The following is a 26,988-nucleotide window of genomic DNA, read 5'->3' as shown; positions in this document are numbered from 1 at the left end:
CAGCAGAGCAAAACATATTTCTCCTCCTGAGCCAGTTGGCAGGCCCGATCTGTGTTGTTGCTGGAGTTTTGTTGATTTTGTTTTACAACCCTGCCACAAGGTAACTGCAGTTCATGAACAATATAATTTGAATTAGTTTTGAGAGAGTAGGAGAATAACCAATGCCGAATAATATACAATATTTTGTTCCATAGAATGAAGATGAAAGCAATCTCCCAAGTGCCGTCCCCAGCCCCTTTCTTCCAACCCCTCTTCAAAGATTATAACGGAAGTTTCAAGGTAGAGTCTATCATTTATTGTTTCTTCCCAAGGTCACCATAACCTCCTTGAGAGATAGCTTATTAATTGCATTGTCTCTATAGGACTGGCTTGCCTCTGCAGGCAATCTGACTTCAACATACAAGATAGAAGAGATCCTGAAAACTGATACTTTAATTGTTGAGTCCAAACCCAAACCTATTACAGAAGACCCGAACCTCTCAGAAATGGTTTGTCCACTGGTACAAAGTCCCACTCCTTATGTTGGCCCCTCAGTCATGAACTGGGTTTCCAGTCAAACACCAAATACAAATTGTCAAGGGGACATCCCGTACACTCAGCTTCCCTGCTATGCTTTTGAGCTTGATTTTGGAGAGGTATTCACCTCTCTGCCTCAGGACTCTACAGTCACCAGTGAGGGTGACTCTGGATGTGAGGACTTAATGCACAGATCTGATAGTAGCTGGCCAATCTAGTGATCCACAGTGCCTCTGTAATGATTACTGCATTCTAAATGACACGTCAAAGGGTATCATCACCACATTTTTGCCCAAAGAGATCTGTACTCATCCCTCAAATAGCCACTGCATAGGAGGAACAGGAGAGGTAAACACTAGTACAGTATTTTATATCTTGATATTGTCAAACTTGCATCTGTTCTCTTATTCTACAAGGGCATAGAGGACACATTTATGTGTATATAATGATATACCTTTTGGGTTGTATTGGACACCTATATATCATATGTATATACAGTATGTCAATATTGGGGTGTGTTTAAGAGTTCAACACCAGAGGGAGCTAAGACTCTTTTTTTTTGTAGTGTATTGCAATCTAATCTATTGTAAGAAAGCATATTTAAGTTTTCATTGTCCATTTGTCAATCCATTACTTTTTAAGCAAATGCAATGCTTAGCTACATGAATTCAAATATGGTTTACTGGTATGTTTATTATTGTCTCATCATTGTCACATATGTGCAGGTTGACTACCATGCACCACATACACCTTATTTATATGATATCTGCAGTGCTCAAATAATGTTTTTTTTTTCATTCAAAAACATTAACAATGGACTTCATTGACTTAATTATTTGAAATAAAGCTTACTGGATGTGGGTTTTAAAAGGACAATCTGGGATTTGTTATGCTTGCTTAATGGTAAATTGTAATATAGCCTACTGATTTGATAATCGAAGAATAAATGCCTATGAATCTAGTCTTACTGTCTAACTCTAAATATAAGGATGTTTTACTTTTTAAATTATGTCTTTAAAACTATCATTTCAATATCAATGATTGGTTCTTGCATCCAAAGAGCTGTCTATCTATGTACTGTATTTGAGTGGTTATGTTTCGTCTCTCAACTTTATACCAGTTCAAGTGGTGAAAAAAGGCATATGTTCCGTGAGCAATGTTAGTGGAACCTCGACCACCAACTTCCGGTATATGTAAATTAGGATTCCTTAAAAATAAAAGCGCCCATGTTGAACTTGATTACGCATTTAAAAATAATGTTGACGGCTTTTTACACCTCATGAATGAAACTCAATTGATCCATATTCGAGAACTGTTGCCGACTAGATCGGTACTAAAGATGAACTGCAATGTTCGAGAAACATTTGTGTACATTCAATTTATACAAAATATAATAGGCATGAGTAAAATTACATATAAATGCACCATATAATTATCAAGATTACTTCATCGAAATTGTATGCATTTTTGGTTGGTAATATTGTCTTCTTTCAGCAAAAATAAGATAAAATATTATGATCCCCATTCCTTTCAATGAATCTCGACTTCGCGATTTTATTTTGAAGTCGCAAAAACGAAACCGGAAGTCTTAATGTTGGAAGTCATTTCTTATCGTTGACAAAACAATACAAATAGAAAAAATAGTCAGAAGGAAGGTGGAAGAAGGGCGGAGTAACTGGTTGCGTTCCAGGTCACCTGTATCGCAGTCACGCTGCGCAACATCCCAGTTGTCACATCTGGAACTGGGTCAATGTTAGGCGAGTTGGAACCACCGGCTGGAACCCCACCACGTTCAAGCTTGAAAAACACTTCCTGCCTACAGTAGATCAGTTCCTGCAACGTTAGCTGGTTAGCTAGCCTGTTATCACAGCAATAAGTAAGAGTGCTAGTGGAGCTGGGATGGCGGAGAAGAGCCCTGACTTCAGCGGCTCAGTCGGCCGAAGGTGTCCCGCCCCGTCTCCAGGAGAGAGAATGCAGTCACCTGGGATCGGGGCATCCAAATGGGTCCGTCTAAATGTTGGTGGGACATACTTCCTCACTACGAGGCAAACGCTGTGCCGAGACCCAAAATCGTTCTTATACCGGCTGTGCCAGGCCGACCCAGACCTCGACTCTGACAAGGTAACCGTTAGCCAGCTAACCCGTTGGTTTAGGGTACAGCCCACTTGGTCTATAGTTTTGTCATAGCTCTGTACATTAGATTTATATCTAGAAAAGCAAGTGAGACGATTGGAAAGTGCTGTCACCAGCTACCTTAACAGCTAGCTAGCTAACTAACTAACTAGAGAACTTGCGAGCGCTAGAAAGGTAGCTTCAGTTCCATGTTATTAAACTCAGGCTACGAAGGAATTCGCGTTTGGAAATCACCGCTGTTGTAGGCTGATATGTATAGGCTAATTGATGTTTCATTGTAGCCTAGAACGTCCCATGGCACGTACCCATCCCGTACACTCAGCTTCCCTGCTATGCTTTTGAGCTTGATTTTGGAGGGGTATTCACCTCTCTGCCTCAGGACCCCTCCCAGAAAGACTATCCTAGTTTACCATTGACCCTAGGTGTTGGTGACAGCAAAGCCTCTGTCAATAGAACAAACATGTGTCAGTGGTTTTCATAATTAGTTAGTGACTCAAGGCAGGCATGTTCATAGGCTTATCATAAATGCTTCTTGAAATTTACAAAGTAGGCAATTCAGTCAGGCAAAGTTGACTGAAAGGTATTATTGATTTGCTCTTCTTGCTGCATCCAAGTTGTCCATTTCCTTGAAGTGTACACTCCCCCACATTAATGTAAACGTATAGCATTGGCTTTAGGGAGTTTTCACCACATCTTTTACACCAGTCCATTCCTTTTTAAACCATTCGGGGGAGTGCCTCAGTCCCACACTTCAGGGAAAAGGTGTGTTGTGACGTACTTTGAAATGCACTTAAAACGTGGATGCATTGATTTGATTTGGAAATGGTTATGCTGCATCTGAGCACTATGCCTCTCAAATAATGATGTTGACAGAAAGCAAATGCAATGTTCCTGACGCAGCTCTCTAATGGCAATAGGCTCACTCTTTTGGTTATCAAATTGGACTTGTTAGATAGTCTGCAAATTAATATCCCTTGCGCACCAACCCCTATCACATATTTTCAGATTTCCGATTCTTAAAGGTCATGCATCATTTAACAGAAAGCATTTAAAAGGCGGCAAAATACCTTACAAATCATGTTAGCTCATACAGAGCCTTTGGATACTCCACAGAATCCCAGTAGAGAATACTTGTGCCTAAATCAACTAGGCCTTTATATTCAACCCATATGTCATGTTTTTCGTGTTGAATAAGATTAGGCCATTCTAGATGTGACGTTTAGGCTGTATAGGACTGGGAATTGGATGTGTCCAGTGCAATGTGTAAAGGGCATGAGCTTGGTCTGTGTATGGATTGTTAATGATGGCGTGTGAGCGTTGGAGCTAGGCCGTGGTGGGGATTCTAAGGGGATAATGAGACCTGCTAAATGTCAGTCGCCCCACGTTGGCCCTTAGGGAGTTTTGAGCACTGTGTAACCACTCATCTCTTGCTCCTCCAAGCTCTGGACACTGAGCTTCCTGTTCCCTCTATATCTTTACTATTCAATCCACGGGCCAGCTCAGTGTTTCTCTCACCATTATCTGGGCAGGGCAGCTATTCCCACCTGGCTCTGTTACCCTTCCTTGCCTGTAAAAATGTGCTGTCTTTATCCCTGAATGTTGTGCTGCTTACCACATCATCATCATCATCATCATCATCATCATCAATAGTCTGTCTCTTTCTTACCCCATCAATACTACATTTGGATCCCTACAGGTTTATGTAGCATGTCGTGCATGAACCCTGTTCTTACTTTGGGATGAGATCCATAATGACCTCCAGAATGAATTTCTCTTTTTTTGTGTTGACATACAGGATGAAACAGGTGCCTATTTGATAGACAGAGACCCAACATACTTTGGTCCAGTGCTCAACTACCTGAGGCATGGGAAACTGGTGCTCAATAAAGGCCTTGCAGAGGAAGGTATGATTAGAATGCCTAGGGGTATTCTTGGATATTTTTAGACATGTCTTTGATGATGTTTCATCATTCTGTCATATTTGTTACCGTTTCTATTTTGTTCCAACACTTCACACATCATCATTTCCTTGCCGTGGCTTCCTCTGAACCCCCTAACATGAACATCACAATAACATTCTCATTAGTGTCTAGAAATGTTATCAAAGACTTGTATTGTCAAGTCAATGCTAAACTTATATGTTTGATTTTTTTAAGGTGTGCTGGAGGAGGCTGAATTCTACAATATCACCTCATTGATCAAGCTAGTCAAAGACAAAGTCAGAGAGAAGGATTGCAGAACAGCTCAGGTAAGTAGGTTTGGCTTAAAATTAGATTAGATTTGTTTTCGGCCCTGAGATTACACTCAAAAAGTTTCCCTAAACTAGGTTGTCAACCTTGACAGTGGGTTGGAGCCCTGGGGATCTACCAGAAAATGAGTCACATAAGTTCTCCTGACCTCTTGATTACTGGAGGCACATCCTTGATCAGCAATCCTCCAAGGATCCTCTCTGATTACAAGGCTAATCCTGTGATACATTTGGGCATTTGGCTTCACTTAAGATGGTGGTATTTCCAGGTCTTGTTGAATGTCTTGGCATTAGTCCAGAGTAGCCTTATCTTTGTCAGGAAGATGAGGTCAGAAATTGGCACAGATTGGCCACTACGACTCTATGCTCTACACTTGGTGGGTGTGTGTGTGTGGATGTATCAGAGCACTTGCTGCCCTGCTTTTTCATCTGTGAATGTCTCAAATGACAGTTTGAGGAGGACTGACTAAGGGTTTCGTTAGAGGAAGAAATGTGTAAAATATAGTAAACTATACAAAAATAGTAGAGTTGTAAGTTAAGTAGTCACAGCACTTGCAACCCTTTGTGTCTGTGTGTGTTATAAAGGGTTGATATTCATTCAAGAGAGGCAGGGTTATTTATGTAGTTTGGGCAGGTTTTGTATTCTAGGTTCAGTTTACATTGTTGATTCATTTCTCCACAGCTCCCTGTCAAGCATGTATACAGAGTCTTGCAGTGCCAAGAGGAAGAGCTAACACAAATGGTCTCCACTATGTCAGATGGCTGGAAGTTTGAGCAGGTAATTATCCTGAAAGGTCACACGGACAACCTTGGGTTGATACCTGGTTGAATACAATAACTACTATTTCTGGCCAGCTAACAGGCCTAATTTGTCCTTTTTTTTTAGTGCGTCTGCAGTGGCTGTTTGACATTTCAAAACATAAAGGTGCAATCCATGCTTGTTTTAAAAGATGCTTCTTTTATTTACATGATGATGTCATCATGTCCCTCAACAGATAAAATGTCAACGTTTCTGTATTAGTGGTCAATAAGAGTAGACATACATTTCTAAAATATGCTAGAATTGCAACTCCATCTTTCGAAATATTGCTGAGATTTTTGACTTCACCTTGACTCAGGTGTTGTGTTGAATATTGCGTAAATCTAAGGTGTGTTATCCTATTTTCTAATGTGCTGTCTTGCAACATATTCTGTGAGCAAGTCCAATTTTTACTCTGTACCCCTATATAAGATTCATTCAGAATCTTATACTATGTGTTTGGCCATGGGAATTCAGCATTACACTAACATAAAGACATACTGTAGGTAATGGAGTGATGAAAATACAGTCATTCAACATCGGCTACTTTCTTTGGCTACCGAGCAATTATGGTATTTTTTTGTGAAAGTCTAAAATGTGTCTAACCGCGTGAGAAGAGACTGACAAAAGCTATTTTTGTGCCTCGTGCAAATGGATACTTTTCTGGCTTCTGCCAGAGGCCAGGTTGCTACAGTTCGATTGTATGTGATGTTAATGGAGTACCAGAGAAAGGGGATGTTGCTGTTTTGGAAGTTAGATCACCATGCTCTGGGTGTAACTCTGTTAGTAGGCTCTCCCCCACTCCTTGCATGGTGTTCGGGTCTTCCCCTGAGAGTCAACTCTGAGTGGGCTGCTGCTACTGCTAATCACATGCTTCCTTTTTTGGGAGCCAGCAAGGTGACAGAATGTTAGGCATTCTGCTCCCAGTTGCTTTCTGAAAATACGGACATAGACATACTTTCGGTATATTTATAAACCAAAGACATTTGTTTTACAAATACGCATTGACTATCACTTTAAAGTGTAGCTTTTCATAATGCAATGATTACTATATCATTCATGAACATAACAGCTCAAAGTTCTCAGGCTTTTCAGATGAGTAGCCTTTGTCTTCTTTTGTTGTTGTTTTTTTACCTTGACTTCTCAAGCGCCCTCATGGCTCATACAGTACAAATGGTCTTCTGTACGTTGTTTAATGGTTTTGTTATGCAAACTTTAGGAGAGATGATCTTCTAATGTGTGCATGGTCCTGATTTTTTTTTGTGCTCAAAATCATTACTGATTGGTCTCCCTCTTTTCTCCTCCCTTCTCTCCTATCAGTTGGTCAGTATTGGCTCCTCATATAACTATGGAAACGAAGACCAGGCAGAGTTCCTGTGTGTTGTCTCTAAGGAGCTACATAACCAATCATATGGCACGAGCAGTGAGCCAAGTGAAAAGGCCAAGGTGAGTTATCACTACTAAGTATTTGGGAACGTTTATTCAGTTAACCTTCATCAATGTACTGTACTGACCATTTCTCAACCATTTATGTGATTTACCCCCAGTTGAGCGCAAGTGTTGTGTGTCTCATAGCTTTTGTTTTTTTTGTTTTTTTAGGGTTAGGGTGTGAACGTTGAGATCTGATGTCTATGCCTGTCACAACTTGATTCGGCCTATATATTAGGACAAAGCTTGCTGTACTGTCAAGTAACTTGGGAAATTACTGCATTGTCCTGTCTTTGCAAGCTGCATGAGAGGACAAGCTCAAGGATTTTTAAATGTGATATGCCACTGAATATATCTACCTTTCAATGTAAGGTGACATGGGTGAGACTTTGCTTAGACCCCTGTAGCCTTTGCCTAGCCCCTCTTGCTGCCTGTCAAGTCATTATCAGGACTAGAGCATCCCCATAATCATTATCTAGAGCAATGCTCTGATAATGATTGAAACTGCTTAAATATTTAATGGCCTCCTGTGACCAGATTCTGCAGTTCATGGAAATATCTACAGCTGTAGTCCCTGCTTCACAGTCGCCTCTGAAGGAAAATAAGCATATATTTTTGCCTGTTTGATGTAGTAAACCTCTGTGCACCGTGCAATGCAGACATTGTGTCAAATCCGTGTACGTTAGACAAAAGACATCTCACCTGGCTCTTCATTTTCTTTTGCAGATTCTTCAAGAACAAGGCTCTCGAATGTGAAGTGTGCATACCTTAAGATTTTGTCTTGCCGTGATGTTCAGATACAAAGACACAAAACCACATCACATTCTGAGGGACATTATGGCAAGCTGAAGAAGTGAACTTCAATCTACACATTCTCACCAGTTTTCTTTAATATGTGCACAACTGATATGGTTACTCTTTTGTGCCTATATGGTAAAATCAGAGTGTAGATTTGAGCACAGGTAGAAAGAATGACCTTATCACTCAAACAGGCAGGAAATATGCATGCAATTTGGAATAACTTGAGCAAAATGGGCCATTACATTTACAACGGGTCCAACCTTTACTCAGGGTCTCCAATAGTGTTTTGTTTTGGAAGATGCATTAGCAATGTGATGCACATCATCTGGTAGGAAATGCGGTCAAACATTTTGCCAGTCCTTGTCATAAAAAAATGTCCAACCTCAATGGTTAAACCACATGACAAATGTATTTAAAGGCTAATTGAGATTCGAGATTCTGTAATTATATGGAGTTGCATAGATTCATATTGTTATGTTTGTATTACATTGACAGTTCTTTTTGGTTTTACATATCTATAAACTGAGCTTATTTATATTTCCTTCCCATATATCCCTTCAACCTGCACATTATCAAAGTTTTGTGTTGTGGAGGAGGACATTCTTATCTACTTATGACAAGGTTATTCTATGTCAAAGAGGGTTATGTGATTGGTTTGGGAATGCATAACGTTAAAGGACTAACATTTGTCTTCCATCACAGGGCTCTGGTGTATTAGATGGGTTGCCTGTTTGGCTTTGGAACTGGAACATGTTATATTATGTAACACGAGTACTCTACTTAGAACCTTTCGTCAGGCTTATGTTTTCACATTGAGATGTACTGTAAGTGTTAATATGTGGATGTTGACCTTTTATTTTTTGGTTAAGTTGAATTTTGTTCAGATTTTGTACTTTTTTTTCTTCTTTCTTTTTCTTTTTCTTTTTTACCTTTTTGATCTTTAGTTTTTCCACAAAAAAGATTTTTTTTTGGGATTGTTTTTCAACTGATACTATCATTAATTAATATGACACTGACTGTTATTGGCTAGCATAGTCAAGGAAAACGTTTCCATTTTAAGTGCAAAAGAGAAGCTGTGTTGTCCTGCATGATTCAGCAAATGGTTATAGTGTGCATGCATCTTTTTGTGTGTATTGTTATTATACACATAATGTAAGATTCTGCAGTTTGATTATTTTGAGCTTTGACATTGCTATTTACCATGCACATACACTGAACTGTGGCTCCAGACTGTAGCAGTTTGCAAACATGCAAGGTACATTAAAGCTCTGAGCTAATATATTGGAAATAATAATCCATTTTCTTAACCATGGGATCAACTCACAGAAAGATTAGCATCTAATTGATCACATTAACATATTGTTAGTACATGAAAACATTTTTTGGAAATGTTGCCTTTGTTCAATGACCAAATCAATGTCTGAATTTCAACTTAAATCTGAATTTCTGTGGTCAGGGATAAGTAAATTACTTTGGGAGTCTGCATTTGTATCTATAAGGCTTTGTATATAAGTAGAGCAAGGAGTCTAAGAATATTCAGATGTGTTATCAGTGCATGTTATGTTTTCCTAACACACACACTAAGGGCTTTTAATAGTGGAATACAAGCTATAATCTCTGCAGAGGTCAATTACCTGATCAAGGTAAAGTTTACATGTCTAGTGTTTTATAATCTTGATCTTACATGTTTACTTACCCTGCCATCATGACACCACCCTCTAATTAGGCTGGTTTAAACATCTGTATATTTTAACTCTTTGTTTACATATCCCACAATGTTACTGTCAGCCATGTATCAACACAACCAGTTCAGAGTTTTTTAATATTTGCAGTGGACGGTTTAATTTCCTGGTCACTGAGTTGGTGTCTTGTGGTGATATGTGCCTCTGTAGCCCCTGAGGCTCCACTGTGCATGTGCAATTGGTGTAGCACAGATGCCCTTACACCTGAGGGCTCACTGTTTGTGTTCATCCTGCAGTGGTAGTGAAGAAATTCTGAACAGCGTGGGCCATGTGTCTAGTGTTGTGTCGCAGTGGTGTCCTTCGACTGCAGTTACACAGGTGTTGTATCAGCCATTGCATGCATGGCCTGATGCCTTCTACCTCGTCCTCAGCTCTGCAGGACACCACTTCACCCTGCTGAGACCTTTCAGTTTATGTTAGTTCTTTTTTAGATTGCCAATTATTAAGAGACAAATGTGCTCTTTCCTACGAGGCTGCTGTGGGTTTCTAATGGAATGTTGTTCCAGTTTTCCATTATTCTGCAAAATGTATTTTAAGAATGAACAGAAGCAGACTGAATTGTTATTTGCTTCACTGTATCACTGCTGTTCCTACATATTAGTATCCTCCAAAATGTTTTATATCTGTATTTTTATGCTGTACATACATACTATATTATAATAATAGCAAGTTTTGACTATGGGAAAATGTATATGATGCTAGACCTGGTGAATTTAATAAATGGTAATGGTTTAAACATTTGTGTGATCCTCATTCTCATGTGTGTTGATTGAGATCACACTGCACAGGAAGAGATCAGCAGCAACATGTTGGAGCAGGGTTGAAGCACTGGAAATACCTTGTCACCACTCAGACACTACACAACTAAATGACTCAATAATTAGACAGTGAATAGAAATTTGAATAGAATTGAGAGGAGCGCTTTTCCATGCTTATTACAATTCCAACTGCTTCCCAACATGCTTGTCTATTAGAAGAATCTTTCTCAAATAATATACTGTATACTGTAGCTAGGGGTCGTAATAAATACATGGTGAAAATTAGGTGATGACATTAATGTTTGTGGTTTCATTTAGTCATAATGTGTAAACAACCCCATTCTACGCCCTCTGCTGCCAGAACGATTATTGCAAGCTGTGCTTGAATGGGAGTGTCGTAAAGGGACCGTCGGTATTGTCCCAGGTATATGTGAATAAGAAACAACAGTGTGTCAGAGTACATATTTATCACAACCTATCGTACTTCTCATTCATCATTGAATTTATTTTCATATCGAATTCGGATAATAGCGATGATATTAATGCCCAAATGTATTGTGTTATAGGCCCATCCAACCACTTTTTTTTTTACATGTAGTCCCTAACTTGGAATGCACGGTCTCTTTAAATGCATTGGTGTCAAACGCATTGCCTGTAAAGTCATCTATATCACAAATGACTTAAAACATCTAACACGGAATATTATTTTTTCCGAGTTGAAAATCCCGAGTTGCATTTTCCCTTATAGATTATCACGCAATGGTTTTAGAAATACCCAATGTTTATTTATTTATTTTTTGTTTTGTTTTGGTAAATGGTAATTCATGTTAGTTTTCTTTTTATTCCATGCCATGTGTTACATTGTTAATTTGATTGCAAACGCTCTCAATTAGCAAAAGCGTATTGAGAACAAGACAATCAAGTAATTAGTGCCTACTGGTTTCAGGCAATAGTGAGTAATCAGCAGGTCCTATTTAGCCTGTTAACATTTCTGTGTTTTTCAGGAGGGAAACTTGTTTAGCTTAGCCAAGATTTGGCCCAAGCTTGATTACATTTCTTATTAAAACTCGAGTGTTGTTTTAGAAATACACAGATTTGTATCAGACCGGAGGTAAGTGTTTCTTTGCGATTGGTATTAGTATATGTGGTGAGTCGGTGTGAGTTTCCGCGTTTTTGTTTGGTTTTTGATCTAGCTAGAAAGCTAAGCTAAGTCAGCTAGCAAGTCAGACTAAATAAACCTGACAAAGTTAGACAATTCTGACGCCTGAACCTTGAGTAATTTTCGCCGGTGAATGTCACCCGGAGTCATAAATTACAAATTGAATGTATTTATAGCTCTGATGTTACCTAATCGCACATCATTTCTAGCTAGCTGCTAGAATATGGAACCATTGCATGGGGCACATCCAACAATGTGATGCTGGTTGGGAAGGAGCCAGTGCGGATCATTTTCCTGGGTCAGTCTGTCAGCATTTTGACTATAGAACAAGAAACAAAGGAGTAAAGTGAACTCTACGACTAGGCTAGTATCCAGGTAGGGGGATACTCCCTTAAAAAGAACTTACAAGATCTGCCTATACTGTAGTCAGTAATGTAGTCGACCACACGGGTTAGTGGTCAACTATATAATTGCTAACTGGTTCTTAGGGAACATTGATATCTGGCAATCTAGGGTCTGAGTGGAAGCCCAGATGCTTGGTAGGCATAGTTACAGATGCTCCTGCCAGCTCTAAACTGGGCAGCATCTATTGGCAACTTATAAATGCCTAATGAGCTGAGACCCAAAATAGGCATTTCGGTTGCTTTACTTAATTTTTTTTTGTAAACAATGTATAGCTTTGAAGTGTGTTTTACGCCTATCATTATAATATCTGGACTGTTGCATCCAGAGCTGTCTATGAATTTGTGAATCAGTGATCACATTTCTCCAGCCCCATCTCAACATTACACCCCAAGAAATGGCGGACCAGCCGTTAGGCTGAAAAATGAATTGAAGATTTCACAGACAAAGTGTTTCTTCTTTTCTGTAGACTTCGATCCAAACTTGAAAAAAAGGGGAGTTTACTGGGTGCTACCTAGGTGAAGTGACTATAGCACAGCCCTTCTAAGGACAGTTGTTCAACAGTCTTTCCCATTCAAGTGAGTAAAATGTGCAGTTCCTGCAGCAGTGGCAGTAAAGGACCGTTAACATTGAAGTAATGCAGCTAAAAAGCAAAAAGAATTCTCCAAAATGAATGTATTAAATAACTGTGTGCTGTACCTGATCTTATTTTTCATAAACAGTTTTTTCAAATATAGTCATACTAACAGACTTTCGTCTCTATGTAAGACTACACTTTGAAATTGTATAGAAACACCTCGAAATGAGTAAAATAACAAAACAAAAAAATATATTTTTTTTAAAAAGCACAACCCCTGCCCCAAAACAAAAAGTGACACACCCCCTCCCTCATTTTGGACCCCCCTTCCCACCTCTTCCCACAGCCCTTTTACCAATTCCTGACTAAAAGGAATACTGTAAACATTTTGGAGCCAATGTTTTTTCCCTTGCACTCTTTCGCGTCCCCGGCTTGTACAAAATGTGATGCGGAAGTGGGAGTTCTCCTGTATATAGATTCTCTGAAGTACACATTATCACCAAGCCCTAGGGTGCTTCTAGACATTGATAGAATTCAGGGGCCAATTTCTGCAAAACATCGACTAGTGAAAGATAGCGGGCAGGTCACTTAAACCATGGTTGCATTTAAATTCTCTACCCTTCGCCTGAAGTGTGCACTTGTGCACTCCCCCTTACGGATTTAAAAGGAATCGATTGATGTAAGGAATACAGTGCTAACTCTCTCCAGCCATGCTGGCACCAGTCCAATGTATTTACTGTAAATGCACGAGAAGTGCATGAGTATACACCTCTGGTTGAAGGGTAGAGAAATTGGCGCACCCCCTGGTTTAACAAGTGATCATCCCATGTCAAAGTTGGCAGGAATTTGCTCTTGATATGTAGGTGCCAACAAGTTCTCATAGTTTCAAATATTTTGTTTTAGGGAGCAAGAAGTCATGTCTGGTATAGCCTTAAGCCGCCTTGCACAGGAAAGAAAGGCCTGGAGAAAAGACCATCCTTTTGTGAGTATTAAAGGATTTTTGGAGGGGAACTCAATGTTCTCTCTCGCTTTCACATCAATGGTGATTGTTTTCATTGGTGTTTGTTTTCAACCATCCATCCTTTCCTGGGCTGTCCTAAAGTCACTTGATAAAAAATGTGTCCTCCCCCACCACTACCAGGGCTTTGTTGCTGTGCCAACAAAAAACCCAGATGGAACAATGAACTTGATGAATTGGGAGTGTGCCATCCCTGGAAAGAAGGGGGTAAGGGTGTTTGTTTGTAGCGAGAGCTGAGATGTGAGAACTTTTACTTCCTTAAAGTGGAATTTTACCCTGTAATCCAGTGGATTTGTTGTTTTCATTATTCAATAGTAGACACATTTGTTTGTCAATCCTGTTTTAAAACGGCCTTAGAGTCAAGATACCTCACTCGAATGCCCTCATCAGTCCAGATTTTCAAAATTGCCCATTTGATTAAATTCCTACAGCTCCCAAGATTCCCCTCTCCTTCCCACACAAGGTCCTTCTGTTGAACAGCGCAAGAGCTAGCACATGCTGCTCTCTGGGAAACACTGGTAAAGCAGGGTTGGAGTGCCAAAACTCTTTCTGAAGTATTGTAACATGGTTTGAGACTTTTAAGAAGTAAACACAGACCTCACGTTTCGATAGTTTGAGACGGTATGCATTATGGATTGACCAGAAATACACATGAAAATGGATTTCGGGTAAACTTCCCTTTTAAGTAGCCTACTGTTGATTACCACAGATGTAGTACTCTCTCAGTGCTCTAAATGGATTCACAATGAACAGATTATTACCCTACCAAATGAGTGACAAAGTTGTGTGAAACTCTAGTTTCGGTAACATTCTTTTTGTGTGTTCTAAAGCATTTATTGTTGGTTGATAGATTTTATGATCCCTAACCCTATTTTAAGTGTGTGATCATCACTGTTGACTGGGCGTACCGAAAGGTATTAATAAATGGGTTATGCTTGAATTGTTTGACTTATTATTATGAAACCAAATATAATAGACCAAATGTTTGTGTATGAACTAAAAATAAATGCTATATGAACCCCCAAAATAATACCTTAATGGTATATTAAGTGATATGGAGTTATTACCACAGGAAGTTCACCCAAGCAAGATGTTTCACTCACGAGCAAATCCACTGGCGCACGAACATGGAAGTGCAGGGTGATGGCAGACAAAAAGGTTACAGAGTGAATTGTCCTGCTTTACGTGAACTGTCTTGCTTACGCAAACAAATCTCCCGGTAGTCACCCTGCTATTTTCTGCCTAAGCCGTGTCACTGAGTCAACCTTTTAATGTAAAGTGTTAATCAAGTGTCTGCATTTCTCTCTAGACCCCATGGGAGGGGGGCTTGTTTAAATTGAGAATGCTCTTCAAGGATGACTATCCCTCATCACCTCCAAAGTGTACGTAACTTTTTTTTTGTAATGAACTGCAAACATAAAGTGTTGAATGCATTCTTGATTACCCTAGCATTTCATATTTCTCTCTCTTTGGCAGGCAAATTTGAGCCCCCCTTGTTCCATCCAAATGTATATCCGTCTGGTACTGTGTGTCTATCGATTTTAGAGGAGGACAAAGACTGGAGGCCGGCCATCACTATCAAACAAGTTAGTGGCTTGATCCTTTTTTTGTGTCCGACCACATCCCTAATTTGAGAAATAGTGATGTACTGTACAGAGTCAATGCAAAGATTTGAGCTGAATTGATGTTTGGGCTGTAATAAATAAATTGGAGGCTGCACTGATAAGTGTTTTGCTGCAGAGGGCAGCATGGGTTCAGGTTGTTGATGGATATAATCAGTAGGTAACATTGATTCAACGCAGGGAAGATGGTCAAGGCAGGGTTGCCGTTCTGCTTTGCTTTTATTGACAGATCTTGTTAGGAATCCAAGAGCTCCTAAATGAACCAAATATCCAGGATCCTGCACAAGCAGAGGCATATACAATTTACTGGTAAGTGATTCATACTGTATGCCTCAGTTTTAATTAAATTCGGTAAAGTATTTGTAAAATGTCAGTTGAAAAAGGAAACTACCGTAGGCAAAGCATTCTCATAAGCTTGTTGACACATTTTGATGTACAGTCGTCTAGCTGTTGGTAGAAAAGTGTGACATTTCCAATTCTTCATAACATCAATCTCTTCTGTTTCAGCCAAAACAGAGTAGAATATGAAAAAAGGGTTCGAGCACAAGCCAAAAAGTTTTCTCCATGAGTTTCGAGACTGGTGATCGAAGGAATTGTTTTGTTAAGGATTTTTTTCTCCCTGCCCCATTTTTGTCTATTTCCAAAACTGTCCATTGCACACCTATTTTCTGCTGGACTTTTTTTTCTTTCTTTTTTTTTCTTTTTCTTCTTTTTTAAGTGAATGTTTTGTGCCATTTTTCTGTCCTTGAAACGCTCGCCATTCTGATGCACCCTTCGCTATTTCATTTGGCAGTATTGGATATAACATGGAGTATGTTAGCACAATGGATTTTCCATACTCCCATCTATGGTATTTTTGCAAGAGCTCACGCTAGTCAGAAAAGACTGTATGAGGTGGGAGAGTCACTTCTATTCATTTGTATTCATACTGTAATGTATTCAATATGTTAGTATTGTTCTGGTAACAGGATTGAGAAAAGTCAAAGTTTAGCGTTTCTGCATCAGACTCTGTGTTAAGTTGTTTTGGTCCAAGTGTTTTAGAGTAAATAAAAATGTTTATACAAAGTCTGCGTTAATGCATACAGATGAGCTCAGTTCTGTACAGTAACCCTGTACTGTTGGTATACAGTAAGGACCCTTAATAAGATTTCACTTGAATGCCATGACACAATAAAATATGAAAAATAAAAAGAAGACTGGAACTACTGTTAGGAAAGCCTGTGAAGATCGGAGTGGATCCAGCAAAGCCTGTGAAGATCGGAGTGGATCCAGCATGTTCAGTGTTTAACAACTGCCGCTATATTGTTATCACCTTACCGCCTGAGATTTTTGTTTTACATGCAATATGTTGGCATGTCCTTTTGGCACCATAAAAGAGAGCTATTTATGGCCAAGCAATAGAGGTGGACATCACCCTGATGTGTCTAGGAAAGCCTGAGTGTTGTTTTTTTTAAACACTTAGCCGTCCAAAACCTTACACAATACAATTCTTCTCAATTTCACATTTAGCATATCATGCCTGCCCTCTGAAATATTTCTATTATGAGGCTCTCCTAGAAAACCTCATGATCCAATTTTGTATTTAAGTAAATGAAAGGGAGATTTTTTTTAATATATATATCAATAATTGGTTGAACTGATCAAATCTGGACTGAGATATTGCCTCTGAAGGTCACTGACAAGAGCACGGACAAGATCATGGATAGTAATTAAAAGCTTGCCAGTGATTTAATGATTTAATATGATGGTCATGCTATACTCGAAGCAGATTAGTGTAATTTGCTTTTTTCAATTAAAAACCTCTACTCCTCCTCTCCTATACAGTCAAATTCAAACTACATTGACACATTTCTCATTTAAACATTAATATTCACTTATGTATGTAAAATACACAAATTGCAGTTCATGCCCTGTAGGTATAGCAGTCCTGAGACTCCAGTGTGTCCACATCATACTTCTTAAAGAGGGACTCATGGGTCCCTCTGATTGCTTGCTGAAAGCAGCAGGTGAAATGCAATTAACAGGTGAAATGCAATTAACGCACAAGTGAAATTACAGGGTTTGTGATGCAAATTAAATCATTAGCGCTGTCACCAACATCAAGCTATACATCCTGTTTTGTGCCAGATTCGCTCAGGAAAACAAATCAGTGTTGATATTACATTATGAACATGTTTATCTGGCTGTGTGATTTGAATGGAGATTGACTCATCTCTACCTGATTGTTGTCATTGACAGATAACATGATTCTTTTTTTGTTGTTGTCCCTTTCTCCACCATGTTGTCTAATCCTACTCAAATGTCCACCCTTACTGTATGAATAAACTAGTATGTCAATCAAGCCGATGCCACAATGCATTTAATGTGGTACTGGTAGCCAAACATCTTTTTTCACCAAATTGTCTGAAGGGCAAGGGTGATATTTGATCAGGTGGTGCACTACATGACTACAATCAAAAATATTAATGTAACACAAGATATTTATATGACTACAATACAATAGGATGTAGACCAGCTCAAAATAGTACTACTCGAAAGAGTGAAAATGAATAACTGGTGGAAATGGAAGAATATTATCTGCAAGGTGGCCTAATCAAGTACTGTTGAAAGCCAATTATTAGGCTACATTTGTCTGCCAAAAGTATTTTCTCCCTTACCAGCTAAACTAGGGGGGCTTGACACTTCAAACAGTTCAAGCCAGCTGGGGAGGTGTACTAATGATGTGTCCATGGAAACAGAGCATGGGGTCACACGGTCTTATCACTAAGCACAGAAAAAGCCCTTCCCTTCTGCAGATTTTTATTTTTTTTGAAGGATGGAAAGATGGAAAATGCAGAAACTCAGGAACAGTCAGCAAGTGTTCAAAACAATGTCACTAGTATGCACGTCCTCCCATTGGAAGAATGCAACTTTTTGGATTCTCCCAGAAACCAGATTATCATCAGACTGACTGAACCGGTTGCAAAGGAAAACCTCAGAGAGAGGAGGCTCATCATCAGACATTCAATCTGTAAATGGAAATGTAATTTGCTTTTTCTTCAACACACAGTGTATCTTTGGTGAGTAGGTGGGGGGAAGTGCAGGTGATGCATTTGAGTAACAACTTCAGAAGCTTCTGAGGACCCACTAAATGGACAGAGCTGCAGCCTCTGTCAACTTCATCATTTGATTTATAATGTCCTCCTCTCTCAGAGCTGATGGCCAACCACTCTTGATTAGTGCACTGACCTGCAACAATCCATTAACATTCATTCCCATCCAGTAGCTATGGAGAGGTCCTTAGAAAGAGGGGCACCTAACATAGCAGGTAAACAAGGTATGACCACGGGTCAGTTATATTAATTATCAATAGCTAGCAGAAAATTCAGGATCTTCACATGAACTGAAGGGGGAACATAAAAAAAAGTATATTATCTGTAAATGGCTTTGTTGCCCACCGACTACTGAGGCCCACCTTTTGGAAGTTGACAGTGGCACAGGAGTATTTCTGATCAATTATAAAGGTTAAACGTTACATTTTGGATGTAGTAATTCTAATGAAGTGACTGATATTCTTTTCTCAGCTATGTCAACTATTTTAAATGATAGAACACTTTCAAACAGGTCTACAATGGACAAAGGTAACGGGAATCTCTTTTTTTTTCTTTCACAGCTCCTGAGCAATAACAGAAAATCACATTCATGTGATTGAAGTCAACTAATACTCAAAAGGGCATGGATGCCTCAGAATTGCTTTCCTTCAGCAGATCAATGCAAGTGAACAGCCAGTGGGGAATATTCCTAATCACAGCATCCTAGTGTGCTTTAGCTTTGTCGATGGCACTAAGTGGTTCTCTTTGGGTAGTGTCAGTCCTGTGCCGTGAAATGGTGCCTGACTGGAGCTTTTGTTTTACTGGCTGTGTGTGGAATTATTTCTGCGCGTGGAGAGGCACCTCACCCTAGCATCCGCGTAATTAATGTGTCCGTGCCTATTTATAGCATGTGTACGCGCCTGTACGTGCGCATGAGAGAGACAGACAGAGAGAGAGAGAGAGAGAGAGAGAAAGAGAGAGAGAGAAAGAGAGAGAGAGAGAGAGAAAGAAAGAGATTATGTGTAGTAGAGCTCAGGATGGAAGTGCCTTTAAATTCCACCTGCTGTTGGTATTGCCTTGGAACTGGAAAGAGAAGGTATCCCTCAAGTTGCTATGATTAATGATGCCCATACGATCAACAACGCATTTACTAGTATCTGCCTACAAATTTAAAGCAAAGCAAATGACATAATGGACAATTATAAAGAATACAGTGCAATGAATATGAAGCATCACAGTGGCAGGAGTGGCAGGTCTGGTGTGCACAGCCCCATAGTGCTCAAAACATCACCATTGAATTTTGTTGGCATTACTATCTTGGGGGTTTTCACACGGTGTGCAGGCATCTGTTCTCTTTTTCTTATTTCTGTGTCACTCAGTATAGCATACCCTTGGGTGAAGGGGTCTGCTCTCATAAGTCTTTTAGCCATTAAGTGTGATTGTAGATAATCTTCAGCCTGACCCACATGGCTGGGTATTCCCATGGCTATAGGGAACCTTTTGCACTCTTGGCATATCATGAACTGAAATAAACTGAAATGTGAACTGAAATGTGTACTCCAGATTAACTTCATATCGGATTTGTGTATAAGGACTCATCACAATATGTACAGTATGTAGTCTGGACTGAAAGAGATGCTCTAGGTAAGTGGAGATTTGCTGTGCAGTTGGGGGAAGAACAAGTCTATAGTCCATATTATGGCCAACCAACTAATGAATGTCACTGTAGCTAGGATGTCACCTCTCCCCAGTAACTTAGTGGTGACGAAAAGGAAAGACCGTCATAAATGCCAAGCATGGATTATGCTTAATCATTATATTCGACAAACATATCATGGACCTGTGTTCTGACATTGTAATAATGGGATCAGATTGGTACTGGTACTTCGTTTGTAACCAGTTTCTTATAGATTACAGGTTGTGTGTAAACTGAAAAGCAACAACAGCAACAAGGACAACTGCAAAATGTTATGTGAGACACATGGTCTTATTGTAACCTCTTCATCCTCACCTCTTGTGATATCCTGGTGTGCTTCATTACAGGTTGAATTTATCTTTTGACTTTTAAGTATAGAGCAGTACATGCAATAGTCTAGGTTATGACAGAAGACACAGGTGGAGCTAAATAACTGTGACAGGTGAACCTACCCCTCCTCCCTACTGAGTGGTTTTCTGACATCCCTCATGGCAACAGCTCGAGGCAGAGAAAGTGTCCCTGCACTTCCTGTGACCATATACGGAGAGCACCGGTATGAGTGAGGAAGAAAGCATCTCGGGGAAGAATGAGAGCGTTTGTCTGTCATCAAATAAAATAAATGAACGTTAATTGCAGCAGTTGAAAATCTCCAATCGTTGAGAGACAACACCTACACTGTTCGGTCGATCTTTTGAGGTAAAGGAACTCAGAGGCGCACGCAAAACATACGCACATCGCAAACTGTGAATGAGAAAGCCACAGGTGAGCATTTTCTTTATCTTCTAGCATTTCAACTTTATTTTGTTGTGCAGCTATATCCTGTATTTCGTGCTTGTATTTATTAAGTGTAAAGAGAAAATTATGTATTTCTTGCATTTGATTATTTCGAAAACTGTACATCAATGTGAAAATGTTGACGTCTATTAGGCAGAGGCACCTGTTGATCTATGTTGATTCTGATCAAATAACGGACATGATCAACTTTCGGACACTTTCATAAGTTTACAAATAAAGACTTTGATAGTTTATTGGCGAACTATTTTGGTAATTCAATGGCTAATCCATAACTGTCGATTTATTATCTATGTTCTTACACGTCAAAATCTCTGTAAAGTTTCCGAAAGGCAAAAGTCAAGTAGCCTATATTTTCACCAGAATCCCGATATATATATATATAGATATAGATCTCTCTCTCTCTCTCTCTCTCTCTCTCTCTCTCTCTCTCTCTCTCTCTCTCTCTCTCTCTCTCTCTCTCTATATATATATATATATATATATATATATATATATATATATATATATAACGATGATTTGAGAATAAAGAAAGAGTTCACGCGTCTTCGCTTCAAAACCCTCCAATTTCCAGACCTAAGCTGTAATAATGCTCTCATATGCAAATAGGAAAAGACAGGAACCGTTATTCGTTCAGTTTCCATAAAATATAATGATGCTCGGAAGTTGATGTGGCTCATTCATTTACAGTTGCTGCATTGTCAGTATCCCATCTTTCAGAGCACCATTTGTTTCTCCCTGCGCCATTCACCTTATGCTACTGAGACCTTTATGAATGTATATGATGAAATTGTTCGATCTGAGTCTGTTATGTTAATGATGGGTCACGATTGAGGAACTGCAACCTGTCTACTATGCGTGTTAAGAAAACCGTTTTTGAGTAACTCAACTGAAACTCTCCTTTGACATACAAATACGAAATCAGGTACACAAAACAGGCAGCTAGAGGGACACTTACATTTAGTTGTTACATATCTATAACCATGTTTATATGTATTTGAGGATTCTGTAGAAACAATACTGTTTCTGGCAATCAATATTTTCATAAACCTATAGCCTTTGATACAATAAAGAACTACATAATTACAGTGCTCTACACACCTTTCCATAACAACACAATCATGTAGCTGGAAACCATGGCTACAAATTAAGGTATGAATAATGTAATAATCATCCAGTTCTCCTACTGTAGATTGTCATGAAGCATAGTTTTTAGTGGGGGTTTTTTGCATGAGGGGTGGATTCACTAAGATGACTTATCTTATATACTGTATATGCCAGGCTGTTGTCTTGGAAACTGACTAACCCTCTGATGTAGGCATGATTGTGTTGTTTGCATTATTGAATTCACATTTAGTAACCCTTATCTTTTTAATATTTTGACTTACAATAATGATCAAGTACTGCTATTTTCTCTCAAATGGTGCAGTATTGCCTTTCATTTGTGAAAAGGCTAATTTAACTCTCAAGAAGGTGAAGGTGGTGCATACAGTAGTCTAATCACATTAGGCTTTTTGCAACATCACTCTGAATGGAAGACTCATTTATTTAATTGAATGAATTACTTTTATGCAGATTCAATTTTTGTTTTTAAATGAAAGTGTAAACACAATGTCCTGTGACCATTTTGAAGGAGCTCATTATACACATTAAGGAGACTCAAATGAGACCCAGGTGTTGCCATATTTCCAGTGTACCAAGAGAAGAATATCATACTTACAGTTTTAATAATGAACTACCTTTAATCATGTTCCCTGTTGGTGTGTATTCCCTCCCCTGTATTTGTACTTCTCCTCCTTGACAGCAACAAGAGACGTATAACCTGTAATTTTCCTGTATTGTATTACGCAAATCACAATCAATTGTCTGATGCCTCAAAAGAAAAAAGAAAAAGAACCCATTTTTTTAAAAATATTCCTGAAGAAAATAAGGCTTGCTATATCTTGTCTTATATCTATGGTTAGTGAGGGCTGCGGAAAGTCCCTCATCTGGTTGATTGACAGTTTAAATCTGTGTGGCTCTTTACCCATTCCCCCCCCCCCCCCCCCCCCTCAGAGCTCTCAAAGCTGCCTGCAGCAGGTTAGAAACAGTACTTGATGCTGGAGTCTCTGCCCTTGTGAGTCATTGCCTGAACACTTTACCAGCGCTACAAAAACACTGTCTAACCCTGTCTTTTCCCCTCACTCTCTTCTTGTTAGACATCGAAAGAGCAACTTGAAAAGGTTGTCGATTATCTAGTTAGCTATGTCATTTTGACCCTCACAGTACCTAATTCTACTGTAGGTATGATTTTAGGACACCACTTTCCCCTCCTCTGGTGCCTCTGCAGTGGACTTATGTGTATTGGATGTGTTAGCTGGGCCAGTTTTAGAAAAAGATAGGAACGTGGATCATGATTTAGTTAAAATATTGAGCTGTGATAAGTATCGAACCATCAAAGAACATTGAATTCATATTTAAGCCACCACTGGTTAGATTAAGATAGTGATTTGGGTTGTTTTTTAATTTATTTGGCTTTTTTAATTAATTTATATGTCTATATCAGAAAGAAAAGAGACGGTCCTTTATTTATAACATTTCTGTGTTCTCCATTTTGTTCTTTTATATTTCCATGTAATGTTTTGTGTGTTTTTAGTGTAGTTTCTATAGAAAGATGATTATTTGTTATTGAGGAGACAGTGCTCCCGCTGATTGTCCCTCTTTGTCTTCTCAATGGTTCCTCCTACCTAGCCAGTAGCTATGCTGTGGCTTCAGCACACCACCAACACATCTCCTAAGCCTTAACGCTCTCAGCCTCTCTGCCATCAATACTCTGGATTTTCACTGCTAATCGATCCAAAGTGCCTGTCTTGTGTCAACCCTGACTGGAGCACCGATCACCATAGCAGATTGGGACATTGGCTTGGGACTGCTGGGAATACGCTGCCGTTGGAACCCATGATTGTCCTCTGGTGCTTTTATCAGAGCCTGGAGGGGATTATAGCCTTTATCTACACATGCACAACACATGATCACAATCATATGTCTTCCCTGTCCATGTTATGTCCTTTACCCCATGTGCGAGCTTCTTAACGGCTTGATGTGCAGCCTCCTGCTCAACACGTTCCGTCTTAGGGGTCACTAAGCCTGGGCTTCAGTATGGCTGCTGCTCCAGTATGGCTGCTGCTCCAGTATAAGAGAGCTTTTGTCACATGAATAAGATAAACCCTTTTCCCCATGACTCGTGTTCGACGACGTGTTCACTTTAGTGACACACAGATTTCAATCTGATGGTCACACAACTGGTTTGGTGCACACAATGGTTTCATCAAGATTGAAACAATTAGACAAGCTCATCAACATCCCTTCAATAGAATATGTTTCATAATCATGTTGTTTTGTGAGACCACAGTGAATGGTATTTGTATATCCCTCAAGGACTGATTTCATTGAATTAATTTTTTTGTAATCTAAAGGTCAGAATGTGGGTCTTTATCATTACATTAATTACAATGATCATTTCATTGTCAAGTTGTAAGTAAAAGTGCACTTGACATTTCATTTCGTTTTTAGTTTCCTGGAACATGTAATGAATGACGTGTCCCAAACTCACAACAAGATTGAGAAAACACAAATGTGGAAAAGACATTTATTGAAAAGACAAGTATTAGAGAAATTAAGACATATTGATACATACATACACACACACACACACACACACACACTGGGATTTCTAAATAATCTGTATTCAAAGCAGCTGCCTGGACTGTCACTATCCGTGTGCTAGCACTCACTGAGCTTTTTGATAGATAGTGCTCTCAGCCGTGAGCAGTTTTGTTGACTAATTAATAACAACGCATTAGAATTACTTTTTTTCTCTCTCTCTCACTCGTCTGCCCTTTGTTTTGGATATCATATCATGTAAGAAAGAGTGTGCCCAATCGTGAAGAAATGAGAACAAGGAACGCTGTGCTGCTGAGACTCCTAGATCACCATGATAGAGAAATTATACAGCAGCCTACGCTGATTTCATTTGATAGGGACCAGTAGGTTAACCAATATATAAAAGTGACAATGATATCAGCAGGGATGAGATGCCACAGATGGGATGAAGTATTTTCATAGATATGAATCATAAATCAATGTTTATCTCCATCACAATTGGCTTTGGAAAGAAGGCGTCTCACAAGATAGAGACCTCATGTCTTTCTGACTCTCAGTGAGTCTGATGATGGAGCTCTTGTAGTCCTTTAACCTCCCTGAATATTGAGTGTGTGGAGCTGGAGATGAGACTGCAGGTGGATCAGCCCCTTTGATGCTGTTGTGGTGTGTAAAGTCGGCCGGGAAAGACTGATATAATAACATCAGGGTGTTCTTTATGCCTCGGTAGAATTCTATGTACCTGGATTTACCACCCCTCTCCCTCTGCCGTTACCATAGAGACCCCTCCATCCGTAACAGCAAGGAGCCTTTGACTGCCAGGCTCACTGGCTCTCACAGGAGAGAGACGGCGTCGAGTAACTCTTCCCTGGCACGGCTCATGCACCCATGGTGAGAAGAGAGAGACGGAGAGACACACAGAGAGAGAGAGGCATTCACATGTCTATGACAGGGTTTCCTTGGCAGCCAGCACCCTGGTGGCACGTCGGCTCATTTTTGTCACCGGGGGTTGATGACTGAGACAGAGTTGACATCCAGTTGGGAGAGTGTCACGTCTAATTGAAATGAGCTCACCTGGGAGGCAGCTGCTCTGTAACGCCTGCTAACTGTCACCAGTCAGAGCTGCCAAGTGTGCAGGTACTGGATGTGCTACACAAGCAGGTAGTTTTATTTCAATGCTTTGCCCCCTCACAGTAGTAGAAGGAAATATCCTTGTGAGGGGAAAACATCGAGGTGGTGCATGAGGATGACAAAGCAGAAGGTGTCCCTCACTGAGTGCTAGAGGTCTCCCTTGATGTGCATCCACAGCAAATGGTGGGAAATCTAAACAGCCCCTCTCAACATGTTGGGAAAGTCATGCCTTAATTAGGTTGAATGGGATTCACACCCACTCCACTCACACAGTCGAGTCAGTGGCATCCCATTGGAAGAGAATACTGGCAGTGCACTCCAAAATAGTCTACCCTCAAATGTATTATAGACAGAAATAAAACATGAATATTTATAGCAACTGCACCAACTGTAAACTCACTGACTAGCTAACTGGCTGGCTTGCATTACAGTTTAGCTAAAATCAAGCTAACAGACTCATTAGCTGAACTATGAACACAGTCATCTAGCTATACTAGCGTGTGATTTGCTAAATATCAGACAGAAAATGCTTACTTAATTTCAGCCGCAACTCCTGTGTGGCTGCGGTCCCTGAGTGGAATGCAAATACCTCAAAAATAGTGCAAATGTCAAATGTAATGAATTGAGATCGTAAACTCACTCCTCAAGTTGAAATATCTGTGCTGTCAAATTGCTAGGTTTTTCATAGCGTAGCTGGTTACCATCAGATATTTGGTCACGTGGCAAGTCAGAGGTCGCAAGTTCAAGACTCAAATTGCGGGGCTACTGTTTAGCAACAATTTGACATCTGTTTCATTTGTGTCCTTACCCAGATACACATTTGGGCTCAGCTCAACAGCTGGGCTTGCTGTGGTGTTGTGAGTTTAGTAGAGGGGTGAGTGTAACTGAATTGAGATGGTAAACTCACTCCTCAAGTTGAAATACCCCCACCAGCGCTGTCAAATGGCTAGTTTTTCGATAGCATAGCTGGTTAACATGGGGCATTTGAGGAGACACATGGATTGGCAAGTCAGAGGTCGCAAGTTTGAGACTTGCTTGAAGCAACTCAAGTTGTGGGGCTACTGTTTGCAACAACTTGACATCTGTTTCACAAAGGAACTAACCAAAAATGTAGTAGCATTGAACTAACTGCAAATATAAATGCTGCATGAATCCACATAAGAGGCACTGTGTAGGCTGCTAAAGTATTGGTAGGCATTGAACTTAGAAAATAATGTGTATATCAATGAATGAACGTCTCGCGAGACAAACTCAATCAAATATGCACTATCACACCCACAACAGCAGAACGTGCTTTCAATGACAGGCGGAGGCAATGGGAATGATTACATGGCCCCTTTATAAACCATACAATTCGGAAAACATGTTTGTGTGTTGCACCAATTTTCAAGCACAATATAACTGTATATAATGTTGGTACCAGCTTTATGTCCTAGAATGATGGGCTGTGCCATCC

The 26,988-nt window shown here is 39.7% G+C and overlaps 2 protein-coding genes and 1 long non-coding RNA gene across 7 annotated transcripts; all 3 read left to right on the top strand.

The window, feature by feature from the left end:
* Window positions 1-609, top strand: LOC310810202. Its single transcript, XR_014554423.1, has 3 exons — window positions 1-100; window positions 195-279; window positions 363-609. It is a non-coding gene; the product is annotated as an uncharacterized lncRNA (long non-coding RNA).
* A 1,750-nt stretch (window positions 610-2,359) lies between these two features.
* Window positions 2,360-10,403, top strand: kctd5a (potassium channel tetramerization domain containing 5a). 2 transcript variants are annotated; one of them, XM_083676205.1, is made up of 6 exons: window positions 2,360-2,637; window positions 4,445-4,553; window positions 4,806-4,897; window positions 5,580-5,675; window positions 7,017-7,142; window positions 7,851-10,403. In XM_083676205.1, the coding sequence occupies exons 1-6, from the start codon at window positions 2,416-2,418 to the stop codon at window positions 7,878-7,880; spliced, it is 675 nt and encodes a 224-aa protein (XP_083532331.1). In that variant the 5' UTR covers window positions 2,360-2,415; the 3' UTR covers window positions 7,881-10,403. The 2 variants fall into 2 exon arrangements, with proteins under 2 accessions (XP_083532331.1, XP_083532332.1); XM_083676206.1 differs by lacking the exon at window positions 7,851-10,403 and adding an exon at window positions 7,296-7,546.
* Window positions 10,404-11,396: 993 nt separating this feature from the next.
* ube2ia (ubiquitin-conjugating enzyme E2Ia) lies at window positions 11,397-17,014 on the top strand. 4 transcript variants are annotated; one of them, XM_083676693.1, is made up of 9 exons: window positions 11,415-11,536; window positions 11,798-11,882; window positions 12,456-12,564; window positions 13,467-13,545; window positions 13,705-13,788; window positions 14,891-14,963; window positions 15,058-15,167; window positions 15,433-15,512; window positions 15,711-17,014. In XM_083676693.1, exons 4-9 carry the CDS (start codon window positions 13,480-13,482, stop codon window positions 15,769-15,771), a joined length of 474 nt encoding a protein of 157 aa, XP_083532819.1. In that variant the 5' UTR covers window positions 11,415-11,536; window positions 11,798-11,882; window positions 12,456-12,564; window positions 13,467-13,479; the 3' UTR covers window positions 15,772-17,014. The 4 variants fall into 4 exon arrangements, with proteins under 4 accessions (XP_083532817.1, XP_083532819.1, XP_083532818.1 ...); XM_083676692.1 differs by having other exon boundaries at window positions 11,794-11,882; XM_083676691.1 differs by lacking the exon at window positions 11,798-11,882 and having other exon boundaries at window positions 11,397-11,536.
* The last annotated feature ends 9,974 nt before the right edge of the window (window positions 17,015-26,988 follow it).

The sequence above is a fragment of the Argentina silus genome, assembly GCF_951799395.1.
Source record: "Argentina silus genome assembly, chromosome: 9".
NCBI classification, from domain to species: Eukaryota; Metazoa; Chordata; class Actinopteri; order Argentiniformes; family Argentinidae; genus Argentina; species Argentina silus.
The sequence above is the reverse complement of the archived record's forward strand: the minus strand, read 5'-3'. Positions and strand labels throughout refer to the sequence as shown.